Source organism: Dermochelys coriacea, chromosome 4, assembly GCF_009764565.3.
Source record: "Dermochelys coriacea isolate rDerCor1 chromosome 4, rDerCor1.pri.v4, whole genome shotgun sequence".
Classification (NCBI taxonomy): domain Eukaryota; kingdom Metazoa; phylum Chordata; order Testudines; family Dermochelyidae; genus Dermochelys; species Dermochelys coriacea.
In genome coordinates, this window is record NC_050071.1 from 125,319,115 (window position 1) to 125,333,421 (window position 14,307).

The window sequence follows — 14,307 nt, forward strand, 5'->3', positions numbered from 1 at the left end:
GGAAATTGTTGAAATCATGGTGGAATTCCTCAAGAGCTTCTTTTCCATGGGTCCAGATGATGAAGATGTCATCAATGTAGCGCAAGTAGAGTAGGGGCATTAGGGAACGAGAGCTGAGGAAGCGTTGTTCTAAGTCAGCCATAAAAATGTTGGCATACTGTGGGGCCATGCGGGTACCCATCGCAGTGCCGCTGATTTGAAGGTATACATTGTCACCAAATGTGAAATAGTTATGGGTCAGGACAAAGTCACAAAGTTCTGCCACCAGGTTAGCCGTGACAGTATCGGGGATACTGTTCCTGACGGCTTGTAGTCCATCTTTGTGTGGAATGTTGGTGTAGAGGGCTTCTACATCCATAGTGGCTAGGATGGTGTTTTTAGGAAGATCACCAATGGACTGTAGTTTCCTCAGGAAATCGGTGGTGTCTCGAAGATAGCTGGGAGTGCTGGTAACGAAGGGCCTGAGGAGGGAGTCTACATAGCCAGACAATCCTGCTGTCAGGGTGCCAATGCCTGAGATGATGGGGCGTCCAGGATTTCCAGGTTTATGGATCTTGGGTAGCAGATAGAATACCCCAGGTCCTGGCTCCAGGGGTGTGTCTGTGCGGATTTGTTCTTGTGCTTTTTCAGGGAGTTTCTTGAGCAAATGCTGTAGTTTCTTTTGGTAACTCTCAGTGGGATCAGAGGGTAATGGCTTGTAGAAAGTGGTGTTGGAGAGCTGCCTAGTAGCCTCTTGTTCATACTCTGACCTATTCATGATGACGACAGCACCTCCTTTGTCAGCCTTTTTGATTATGATGTCAGAGTTGTTTCTGAGGCTGTGGATGGCACTGTGTTCTGCATGGCTGAGGTTATGGGGTAAGCGATGCTGCTTTTCCACAATTTCAGCTTGTGCACGTCGGCGGAAGCAGTCTATGTAGAAATCCAGGCTGCTGTTTCGACCTTCAGGAGGAGTCCACCTAGAATCCTTCTTTTTGTAGTGTTGGCAGGAAGGTCTCTGTGGGTTAATATGTTGGTCAGAGGTGTGTTGGAAATATTCCTTGAGTCTGATCCTTCTTTTTGTAGTGTTGGCAGGAAGGTCTCTGTGGGTTAATATGTTGGTCAGAGGTGTGTTGGAAATATTCCTTGAGTCTGAGACGTCGAAAATAGGATTCTAGGTCACCACAGAACTGTATCAGACTCAAGGAATATTTCCAACACACCTCTGACCAACATATTAACCCACAGAGACCTTCCTGCCAACACTACAAAAAGAAGGATTCTAGGTGGACTCCTCCTGAAGGTCGAAACAGCAGCCTGGATTTCTACATAGACTGCTTCCGCCGACGTGCACGAGCTGAAATTGTGGAAAAGCAGCATCGCTTACCCCATAACCTCAGCCATGCAGAACACAGTGCCATCCACAGCCTCAGAAACAACTCTGACATCATAATCAAAAAGGCTGACAAAGGAGGTGCTGTCGTCATCATGAATAGGTCAGAGTATGAACAAGAGGCTACTAGGCAGCTCTCCAACACCACTTTCTACAAGCCATTACCCTCTGATCCCACTGAGAGTTACCAAAAGAAACTACAGCATTTGCTCAAGAAACTCCCTGAAAAAGCACAAGAACAAATCCGCACAGACACACCCCTGGAGCCAGGACCTGGGGTATTCTATCTGCTACCCAAGATCCATAAACCTGGAAATCCTGGACGCCCCATCATCTCAGGCATTGGCACCCTGACAGCAGGATTGTCTGGCTATGTAGACTCCCTCCTCAGGCCCTTCGTTACCAGCACTCCCAGCTATCTTCGAGACACCACCGATTTCCTGAGGAAACTACAGTCCATTGGTGATCTTCCTAAAAACACCATCCTAGCCACTATGGATGTAGAAGCCCTCTACACCAACATTCCACACAAAGATGGACTACAAGCCGTCAGGAACAGTATCCCCGATACTGTCACGGCTAACCTGGTGGCAGAACTTTGTGACTTTGTCCTGACCCATAACTATTTCACATTTGGTGACAATGTATACCTTCAAATCAGCGGCACTGCGATGGGTACCCGCATGGCCCCACAGTATGCCAACATTTTTATGGCTGACTTAGAACAACGCTTCCTCAGCTCTCGTTCCCTAATGCCCCTACTCTACTTGCGCTACATTGATGACATCTTCATCATCTGGACCCATGGAAAAGAAGCTCTTGAGGAATTCCACCATGATTTCAACAATTTCCATCCCACCATCAACCTCAGCCTGGACCAGTCCACACAAGAGATCCACTTCCTGGACACTACGGTGCTAATAAGCAATGGTCACATAAACACCACCCTATATCGGAAACCTACTGACCGCTATTCCTACCTACATGCCTCTAGCTTTCATCCAGATCATACCACTCGATCCATTGTCTACAGCCAAGCGCTACGATATCACCGCATTTGCTCCAACCCCTCAGACAGAGACAAACACCTACAAGATCTCTATCATGCATTCCTACAACTACAGTACCCACCTGCTGAAGTGAAGAAACAGATTGACAGAGCCAGAAGAGTACCCAGAAGTCACCTACTACAGGACAGGCCCAACAAAGAAACAACAGAACGCCACTAGCCATCACCTTCAGCCCCCAACTAAAACCCCTCCAACGCATCATCAAGGATCTACAACCTATCCTGAAGGACGAGCCATCGCTCTCTCAGATCTTGGGAGACAGACCAGTCCTTGCTTACAGACAGCCCCCCAATCTGAAGCAAATACTCACCAGCAACCACACACCACACAACAGAACCACTAACCCAGGAACCTATCCTTGCAACAAAGCCCGTTGCCAACTCTGTCCACATATCTATTCAGGGGATACCATCATAGGGCCTAATCACATCAGCCACACAATCAGAGGCTCGTTCACCTGCGCATCTACCAATGTGATATATGCCATCATGTGCCAGCAATGCCCCTCTGCCATGTACATTGGCCAAACTGGACAGTCTCTACGTAAAAGAATGAATGGACACAAATCAGACGTCAAGAATTATAACATTCAAAAACCAGTTGGAGAACACTTCAATCTCTCTGGTCACTCGATCACAGACCTAAGAGTGGCTATACTTCAACAAAAAAGCTTCAAAAACAGACTCCAAGGAGAGACTGCTGAATTGGAATTAATTTGCAAACTGGATACAATTAACTTAGGCTTGAATAGAGACTGGGAATGGATGAGTCATTACACAAAGTAAAACTATTTCCCCATGGTATTTCTCCCTCCCACCCCACCCCCCACTGTTCCTCTGATATTCTTTACTTGGAACTGCTTTAGAAGATCTTTTGCTAATCGCTGCAGCTTTGCTTTGTATGGTGTTCTTGTTAACTGCTGGAATTAGCCTACCTGCTTGTCACCATGAAAGGTTTTCCTCCTTTCCCCCCCCCTGCTGTGGGTGATGGCTTATCTTAAGTGATCACTCTCCTTACAGTGTGTATGATAAACCCATTGTTTCATGTTCTCTGTGTGTGTGTATATAAATCTCTCCTCTGTTTTTTCCACCAAATGCATCCGATGAAGTGAGCTGTAGCTCACGAAAGCTTATGCTCTAATAAATTTGTTAGTCTCTAAGGTGCCACAAGTACTCCTTTTCTTAAGGTGGAGATGGTGTCCCTTCCCCCCCGACCAAGCCCTCAGCATGCCTCTATTTCTACCCCATTATTTCACTCCTGCAGTTTGTCTGCCCTGGTTATGGCTTTGATTACCCCTCAGTGATTTGAGTTCCTGCATTGAGCCAGAAATGCAATCACTAGCTAGCCCATAAAGATACATATAACATTTATAAAAAGCTGATACAATTGTCTTTGACTATTCCATGTGTTCATAGTATCTGTCACTTCTCCGCATAACAGTCTTTGAATGTGCCGTGCTTCCAGAGCATTGGATCCATCACTATTTCCTTGAACTAAAATATCCCCTACTATAGAATGGCCATTGCAGGAAGCAAGGTGGGCTGCCATGGCAGAGATGCAGTGTTGCTTGTATTGAATGAAGAAGGCCAGTATGGTTATGTATTATAAAGTGCAGTTTGGCTTGCTTGCTGGAGAAGAAGGTGAAGGCTTGAACAACAACCTCTCCTGACCACTAACCAGAGAAGAATGAGAATGAAAAATTCCTGGCCAAGTTTCAAGGCCTAAACTAATGCTCACAGTTGACTTCAACTACCCAGCTATCTTTCAGATAAACAAATAATCAGGGCTCCTGATTTTTGGCTTTATGTGATAAACATCCCTGATTTAAAAAAAAACCCTGAAATTGGCATTTATCCAATGAACACCAGTAATGGTTACTTGTATCTAAGGGCTTGTCTTTGGAGAGTAGTATGTGGACTGCTGGGGTGTGATTTCTAAAGTGCACTAATGTGGCACATTAATTGGTCCATGATAACACTGCTGGTGTTCCCTAAAGTGTAGTAATATTTGAAACAATGCTACATTAAAGTGCACTAGAGAATATTACAAAGAGGTTACTCATTACAATATATATATTACTTGTTACAATATATTCAAAGAGCCATAAATCCTATGATTTTTTGTTCATCTACACAAAACTCAAAAGTTGCTAATAAAAAACCAGGGAAAACAGAGGCCCTACAAATAATGTTAAAAGTTTATAATTAGAGTGACTTGCAGTTTTTTTTTAAAAATACTCTTATACATAAATAAACTGTTACATGTAGCAGTAGGTTCAGCTGCATTATAGCAATAATTGTTGTTACAATAAATGGATTGCAAGTGTCCTTTTGTTTACCCGAGAATGTTAGTTCTTTAATTTAGCTGCAATAATAAATAACACAGTACTAAAGAATTGTAGAGAAAATATCTATCTGTGAACACAAATAGTTTTAAAATCTCCAGTGAGTGTTACTTGGTTTAGCACAATTTTATATCCCTAGTGGTCTGTACCTGGAATACAGAGTATCTCCTTAATATAGAACTTATGCCAGACATTATTCAGTGGGCCCAATCACGAGCAATGGAAGTCAATCGTAGTTTGGCTATTAACTGAAGAAGGATAAAGAGGTAGTTTTTCCCATTTTTACTGCTTGATTCAGTAAACACAGAATCTGAATTTAAATTTGTTTTGGTTTTTTGGGTTGTCGGGACCTTGGGAGGGAAGATTGTTATGTGAGTGTAGAGAAAGAGTGTAGAGCTGTAGTGGTTTGACAACACCATAGATAAAAATAGATTTTTTTTAAAGGATATCTTAATTTAACAATTTTTCTTATTTAAATTAAACACATTTTTCTTTAAAAAAAATTAACCTGTTTTAAAACTAAATTTGAAATTGTGGCAGCCTATGGTAAGGCCTAAACATACTAGAATCTATTAAACTCACTAAAATAAAAATAATAAAATGCTGCATCAATGAGGCCTCCTAAAATTTTAAAGATGTTAAAAGGGGCTGCATTTTTAACTATGTACAGAATCAAGGGGAATATCTTTAAGTTTACAGAATCAGAGGAAGCATATTTAATTTTTGAGGTCAACTCAGGCTTTATAAATGTGTCACAATGTCATGGACTGTATTAAGTATATATGTTGTTTTCAGCCTTTACAATTGAATGAATGATGGTATTTGCATTTTCACAAATGTGAGTACTTTCAATTTCTGTTGTGCAGAAAAGCTTCTGCCTTAATTATGTTTGATTTCAATTTAGCTAGCAGAGAGAATATTTTCTTCATTTGGATCAGTTTAGGCAAAGTTGAAAACCTGATTGGGAATTGAAAAAGCTGGAAAGCTTGTTTTCCTCTTCTAACCTCCGAAGAAAAACCAGGTGCAAGAGGATGAGATCTATTAATTCTAATATCTTGAAGGACATGCAGTCAGATATTCAAAGGTATCTAGGTGTCTAAAGATGCCAGTAGGCACCTAGTGCTTTGGTACTCTTGAAAATCCTACTTGGGACCCATCTTCATCTTTATGCATCTAAATACCTTTTAAAAATCTGGTCCATAGTTACCAGAAACAATCCGTCAATTCACTAACTTCAGTTAATACTATCTTTATTTCATAAATAATTTTAAATGCAAAACATGTTATGATACATTTTAATTATTTTATATTCAGCACATTCAAGGTAGTGTAATTTAACTAAGAAAGACAATTTTGAAATGTTGTTGTTATACATTTTTATTGATTCACAATTTTCATCCAAATGTGGCTTGACACAAATCCCAAATAAAAAATTATTATCTAGTAAATAAGAAATGCATTAGTCACCATTTTCTAATATTAAAAAATTAAAAATTAAAAATCTGAATAAATGTAAACATTAAGAATATGAATACATGTAAGCGAAACTATATAATTGCTTAAATGAATGTATATAGATGCACGATATCTTCCTTGTTACCAAAAAGAAGTGCCAAATTTAGTGTAAAGACTATATGAGATTCTGTGGCCTGCGCTGTGCAGGAGGTCGGACTAGATGATCAGAATGGTCCCTTCTAACCTTAGTATCTATGAATCTATGAATCTATTTGTTTGCAAATCAACATAATTAAATGGTTATATCAACTAATGAGAATGAAACTTTATTTAGGGAAATAACTAAAGTACAAATACAAAACAAGTTTAAAAACAATTATTTAAATTGATGTTTCATGCTTGCTGATTTAAAACAATTTAATTTAAATCGCTCCACCTTGTTTGACAAACTGCTAACTTTTTGTAATTTATCGGAGACAGACATATAGACAGACTGTAAATTCTTTAGGACATGGACAATCTTCTGTGTTTTTATAGCACCAAGCATAATGGGGCCCCAACCCTGGCTGGGGTCTTTAGCGCTCCCAGAATACAAATAATAAAAATATTTTGCCGATAGTTATGCTAGCAGTACAAGAAATTAAAATAAGATCCTTGTAAAGTGTCAACTGCCTTACAGTTATGTCCCTCCTATGGTTTTGTATAGATCTAAAGACATATTAGTAATTTCAAATCAAAGTTTGTTTTACAGTGTTTCCTGAGTTGCCATTGCTGAGCATAACACCCTCCCTGAAGTGGTCAGTGAGTCATGCTGTTGTAGAAAGAAAAGGAGTACGTGTGGCACCTTAGAGACTAACAAATTTATTAGAGCATAAGCTTTCATGAGCTACAGCTCCCTTCATCGGATGCATTTGGTGGAAAAAACAGAGGGGAGATTGATATACACACACAGAGAGAACATGAAACAATGGGTTTATCATACACACTGTAAGGAGAGTGATCACTTAAGATAAGCCATCACCAGCAGCAGGGGGGGGAAGGAGGAAAACCTTTCATGGTGACAAGCAAGGTAGGCTATTTCCAGCAGTTAACAAGAATATCTGAGGAACAGTGGGGGGTGGGGGGGTGGGGGGGAGAAATAACATGGGGAAATAGTTTTACTTTGTGTAATGACTCATCCATTCCCAGTCTCTATTGAAGCCTAAGTTAATTGTATCCAGTTTGCAAATTAATTCCGATTCAGCAGTCTCTCCTTGGAGTCTGTTTTTGAAGCTTTTTTGTTGAAGGATAGCCACTTTGCCCCTACTCTACTTGCGCTACATTGATGACATCTTCATCATCTGGACCAATGGAAAAGAAGCTCTTGAGGAATTCCACTATGATTTCAACAATTTCCATCCCACCATCAACCTCAGCCTGGACCAGTCCACACAAGAGATCCACTTCCTGGACACTACGGTGCTAATAAGTGATGGTCACATAAACACCACCCTATATCGGAAACCTACTGACCGCTATTCCTACCTACATGCCTCTAGCTTTCATCCAGATCATACCACTCGATCCAATGTCTACAGCAAAGCGCTACGATATAACCGCATTTGCTCCAACCCCTCAGACAGAGACAAACACCTACAAGATTTCTATCATGCATTCCTACAACTACAATACCCACCTGCTGAAGTGAAGAAACAGATTGACAGAGCCAGAAGAGTACCCAGAAGTCACCTACTACAGGACAGGCCCAACAAAGAAAATAACAGAACGCCACTAGCCATCACCTTCAGCTCCCAACTAAAACCTCTCCAACGCATCATTAAGGATCTACAACCTATCCTGAAGGATGACCCATCACTCTCACAGATCTTGGGAGACAGGCCAGTCCTTGCTTACAGACAGCCCCCCAATCTGAAGCAAATACTCTCCAGCAACCACACACCACACAACAGAACCACTAACCCAGGAACCTATCCTTGCAACAAAGCCTGTTGCCAACTCTGTCCACATATCTATTCAGGGGATACCATCATAGGGCCTAATCACATCAGCCACACTATCAAAGGCTCGTTCACCTGCGCATCTACCAATGTGATATATGCCATCATGTGCCAGCAATGCCCCTCTGCCATGTACATTGGCCAAACTGGACAGTCTCTACGTAAAAGAATGAATGGACACAAATCAGACGTCAAGAATTATAACATTCAAAAACCAGTTGGAGAACACTTCAATCTCTCTGGTCACTCGATCACAGACCTAAGAGTGGCTATCCTTCTTCAACAAAAAAGCTTCAAAAACAGACTCCAACGAGAGACTGCTGAATTGGAATTAATTTGCAAACTGGATACAATTAACTTAGGCTTGAATAGAGACTGGGAATGGATGAGTCATTACACAAAGTAAAACTATTTCCCCATGGTATTTCTCCCCCACGCCCCACTGTTCCTCTAATATTCTTGTTAACTGCTGGAATTAGCCTACCTTGCTTGTCACCATGAAAGGTTTTCCTCCTTCCCCCACCTGCTGCTGGTGATGGCTTATCTTAAGTGATCACTCTCCTTACAGTGTGTATGATAAACCCATTGTTTCATGTTCTCTCTGTGTGTGTGTATATAAATCTCTCCTCTGTTTTTTCCACCAAATGCATCCGATGAAGTGAGCTGTAGCTCACGAAAGCTTATGCTCTAATAAATTTGTTAGTCTCTAAGGTGCCACAAGTACTCCTACTCTTAGGTCTGTAATCGAGTGACTAGAGAGATTGAAGTGTTCTCCAATTGGTTTTTGAATGTTATAATTCTTGAAGTCTGATTTGTGTCCATTCATTCTTTTACATAGAGAGTGTCCAGTTTGACCAATGTACATGGCAGAGGGGCATTGCTGGCACATGATGGCATATATCACATTGGTAGATGCGCAGGTGAACGAACCTCTGACAATGTGGCTGATGTGATTAGGCCCTATGATGGTGTCCCCTGAATAGATATGTGGACAAAGTTGGCAATGGGCTTTGTTGCAAGGATAGGTTCCTGGGTTAGTGGTTCTGATGTGTGGTGTGTGGTTGCTGGTGAGTATTTGCTTCAAACTGGGGGGCTGTCTGTAAGCAAGGACTGGCCTGTCTCCCAAGATCTGTGAGAGTGATGAGTCGTCCTTCAGGATAGGTTGTAGATCCTTGATGATGCGTTGGAGAGGTTTTAGTTGGGGGCTGAAGGTGATGGCTAGTGGCGTTCTGTTATTTTCTTTGTTGGGCCTGTCCTGTAGTAGGTGACTTCTGGGTACTCTTCTGGCTCTGTCAATCTGTTTCTTCACTTCAGCAGGTGGGTATTGTAATTGTAGGAATGCATGATAGAGATCTTGTAGGTGTTTGTCTCTGTCTGAGGGGTTGGAGCAAATGCGGTTATATCGTAGAGCTTGGCTGTAGACAATGGATTGTGTGGTATGATCTGGATGAAAGCTAGAGGCATGTAGGTAGGAATAGCGGTCAGTAGGTTTCCGTTATAGGGTGGTGTTTATGTGACCATCGCTTATTAGCACCGTAGTGTCCAGGAAGTAGATCTCTAGGTGTGGACTGGTCCAGGCTGAGGTTGATGGTGGGATGGAAATTGTTGAAATCCTGGTGGAATTCCTCAAGGGCTTCTTTTCCATGGGTCCAGATGATGAAGATGTCATCAATGTAGCGCAAGTAGAGTAGAGGCATTAGGAGACGAGAGCTGAGGAAGCGCTGTTCTAAGTCAGCCATAAAAATGTTGGCATTCTGTGGGGCCATGCGGGTACCGATCGCAGTGCTGCTGACTTGAAGGTATACGTTGTCCCCAAATGTGAAATAGTGATGGGTGAGGACAAAGTCACAAAGTTCAGCCACCAGGTTAGCCGTGACATTATCGGGGATACTGTTCCTGACGGCTTGTAGTCCATTTTTGTGTGTAATGTTTGTGTAGAGGGCTTCTACATCCATAGTGGCTAGGATGGTGTTTTTAGGAAGATCACCAATGGATTGTTGTTTCCTCAGGAAGTCAGTGGTGTCTCGAAGATAGCTGGGAGTGCCGGTAACGTAGGGCCTGAGGAGGGAGTCTACATAGCCAGACAATCCTGCTGTCAGAGTGCTAATGCCTGAGATGATGGGGCATCCAGGATTTCCAGGTTTATGGATCTTGGGTAGCAGATAGAATACCCCAGGTCGCTGTTCTAGGCGTGTGTCTGTGCGGATTTGTTCTTGTGCTTTTTCAGGGAGTTTCTTGAGCAAATGCTGTAGTTTCTTTTGGTAACTCTCAGTGGGATCAGAAGGTAATGGCTTGTAGAAAGTGGTGTTGGAGAGCTGCCTAGTAGCCTCTTGTTCATACTCCGACCTATTCATGATGACGACAGCACCTCCTTTGTCAGCCTTTTTGATTATGATGTCAGAGTTGTTTCTGAGGCTGTGGATGGCATTGTGTTCTGCATGGCTGAGGTTATGGGGCAAGCAATGCTGCTTTTCCACAATTTCAGCTCGTGCACGTCAGCGGAAGCACTCTATGTAGTCAGCGGCACTGCGATGGGTACCCGCATGGCCCCACAGTATGCCAACATTTTTATGGCTGACTTAGAACAACGCTTCCTCAGCTCTCGTCTCCTAATGCCCCTACTCTACTTGCGCTACACTGATGACATCTTCATCATCTGGACCCATGGAAAAGAAGCCCTTGAGGAATTCCACCAGCATTTCAACAATTTCCATCCCACCATCAACCTCAGCCTGGACCAGTCCACACAAGAGATCCACTTCCTGGACACTACGGTGCTAATAAGCGATGGTCACATAAACACCACCCTATATCGGAAACCTATTGACCGCTATTCCTACCTACATGCCTCTAGCTTTCATCCAGATCATACCACACGATCCATTGTCTACAGCCAAGCTCTACGATATAACCGCTTTTGCTCTAACCCCTCAGACAGAGACAAACACCTACAAGATCTCTATCATGCATTCCTACAACTACAATACCCACCTGCTGAAGTGAAGAAACAGATTGACAGAGCCAGAAGAGTACCCAGAAGTCACCTACTACAGGACAGGCCCAACAAAGAAAATAACAGAACGCCACTAGCCATCACCTTCAGCTCCCAACTAAAACCTCTCCAACGCATCATCAAGGATCTACAACCTATCCTGAAGGACGACCCATCACTCTCACAGATCTTGGGAGACAGGCTTACTTGCTTACAGACAGCCCCCCAGTCTGAAGCAAATACTCACAAGCAACCACACACCACACAACAGAACCACTAACCCAGGAACCTATCCTTGCAACAAAGCCCGTTGCCAACTTTGTCCACATATCTATTCCAGGGACACCATCATAGGGCCTAATCACATCAACCACACTATCAGAGGCTCGTTCACCTGCGCATCTACCAATGTGATATATGCCATCATGTGCCAGCAATGCCCCTCTGCCATGTACATTGGTCAAACTGGACAGTCTCTACGTAAAAGAATGAATGGACACAAATCAGACGTCAAGAATTATAACATTCAAAAACCAGTTGGAGAACACTTCAATTTCTCTGGTCACTCGATTACAGACCTAAGAGTGACTATCCTTCAACAAAAAAGCTTCAAAAACAGACTCCAACGAGAGACTGCTGAATTGGAATTAATTTGCAAACTGGATACAATTAACTTAGGCTTGAATAGAGACTGGGAATGGATGAGTCATTACACAAAGTAAAACTATTTCCCCATGGTATTTCTCCCTCCTACCCCACCCCCCACTGTTCCTCAGATATTCTTGTTAACTGCTGGAAATAGCCTACCTTGCTTGTCACCATGAAAGGTTTTCCTCCCCTCAACCCCTCCACCCCCCCCCCGCTGCTGGTGATGGCTTATCTTAAGTGATCACTCTGCTTACAGTTTTCAGAGTAGCAGCCGTGTTAGTCTGTATTCGCAAAAAGAAAAGGAGTACTTGTGGCACCTTAGAGACTAACAAATTTATTAGAGCATAAGCTTTCGTGAGCTACAGCTCACTTCATCGGCATCCGATGAAGTGAGCTGTAGCTCACGAAAGCTTATGCTCTAATAAATTTGTTAGTCTCTAAGGTGCCACAAGTACTCCTTTTCTTTCTGCTTACAGTGTGTATGATAAACCCATTGTTTCATGTTCTCTGTGTGTGTATATCAATCTCCCCTCTGTTTTTTCCACCAAATGCATCCGATGAAGTGAGCTGTAGCTCACGAAAGCTTATGCTCTAATAAATTTGTTAGTCTCTAAGGTGCCATAAGTACTCCTTTTCTTTTTGCGAATACAGACTAACAGCTGCTACTCTGAAACCTGTCATGCTGTTGTAGGTGTTTATACAGCACTAATCACTGTAGTATCTATTGTAGACACAAATGCTGTTAGATACCTGCCTGAGGAGGCATTTCCATTCCATGGTTATACTTTAATGCTGGATTGAAAACATTTTTACAAAACAAATAAGTCCAGAAAAATTGTTTGTATTTGAACATGAAAGAGGTATTGTTAGTGACACTATGACTTAGCACCTTTTATCCTGTTAAGACACAAATTCATTTATCTGGGACTGATTGTACCGAATGCTTGAAGTTTTCCTTTGAACATTGGTTCTTGCCATCATGCCCCACTTTTACCAGAACAAATGAGCTGCGTGATTAAGGACCAGGAATTGTGAGGCTGGGGGCCTGTTCTGTTTTACAAAACAGCCCCCTCCCAAGTGAACCAGGATTCTAATTTATTCAATTGCTGTACGGTTGCACTGGGGGAAATGGAGTAAGAATGAGTCAGCAAGTTCTTCCCCTTTGGGTGAAATAACCTCAGTGCCTGAAATGCTTCAGATTGAGTGCTGTTATGCTGTTTCAGAAGTGCAACACCTGACAACATGGTCATAGAAACGGGGGAAAGTAGCTGCCCCACCAAAGACAAGTCAGAGGCTGAAGATGGTTCTGGTCGGGTGATCACCATTGTCTTCCTGGCACTCCTTATAGACCTGCTGGGATTCACTCTTATTTTGCCACTCCTTCCTTCAATCCTTGAGTACTACAGCAAGAATGATGTAAGTAAGAACTAAACTCTACCTGCTGAAAATACAGTCTGGGCACAAGGTGATCTGAAAAAAGGGGTTGTGGGGGATGGGGAAGAGGGAGGGGGGATGTGGGGGTGCCCATTCTCCTGACACAGCTCAAAAGCTACATGCAGAATAAACCCCACCTGCAAGTCTGGAGTGTATTTAGATTGTTCTTATGGATTTGATTGGTTTGTTTTGCTCTGCCCAGTAAGACTTTCTCACCTTTGCCACTGAGTCGGGGTCAGGTGTCTACGTTTGGGGAAATCCAGAGATTACTGAGTGGCTATTTCTTGTAATTGTCCTGAATTTGCCCTCCGCCTTGCTGTTCTTTTACTCACATGTGGCTGTGGCTGCCTGGTCTCCAGCGATGAGTAGTCAGATCTAATGCTGGGCTTTCTGCTGCTGTGTGGCTCAGCCAGCTGAGTGAATCTCCATGAGGCGTGAAGCCCTGGTCTCTTGGTAACAAAGTCTGCAGTCTCTACCCTGTCTCTCTTGGCTGTGTGAGTGAGGGGGCCAGAACTGTCTCTCAAGCTCTGTAAGGTGGAAGGAGCTTTACTTTGGCTTCTTAACCCAGCCTTAAGTGTACTTTACAGCACAAGCCCATCGAGGTGTAGTGCTGTGCATCCATTGTTCTTCCTCCGTCTCTTGCGAGCTGTCAGGCTGACTTGCCATTTCTCTCTCGGCTATATTCTCCTCTCTTCCCCAATGTTCAAATCTATTTACATGACTTATGAGGAGAGGCTGAGGGAGCTGGGATTGTTTAGTCTGGAGAAGAGAAGAATGAGGGGGGATTTGATAGCTGCTTTCAACTACCTGAAAGGGGGTTTCAAAGAGGATGGCTCTAGACTGTTCTCAATGGTAGCAGATGACAGAACGAGGAGTAATGGTCTCAAGTTGCAATGGGGGAGGTTTAGATTGGATATTAGGAAAAACTTTTTCACTAAGAGGGTGGTGAAACACTGGAATGCGTTACCTAGGGAGGTGGTAGAATCTCCTTCCTT

General features: G+C 42.9%; 1 protein-coding gene across 4 annotated transcripts in view; it reads left to right on the plus strand.

Annotated features, from left to right (window-relative positions):
- Positions 1 to 14,307, plus strand: part of MFSD10 (major facilitator superfamily domain containing 10) — a 49,433-nt gene that overhangs the window by 3,609 nt on the left and 31,517 nt on the right. For 2 of the 4 annotated variants that reach the window (XM_038399341.2, XM_038399340.2), the window contains exon 2: positions 13,102 to 13,294. In XM_038399341.2, the coding sequence (XP_038255269.1) occupies positions 13,121 to 13,294 (174 nt within the window). In that variant the 5' untranslated portion in view covers positions 13,102 to 13,120. Of the gene's footprint in view, positions 1 to 3,711; positions 4,205 to 13,095; positions 13,295 to 14,307 lie in introns of those variants that run through there. The other 2 variants (XM_043512564.1, XM_038399342.2) reach the window with 2 other exon arrangements.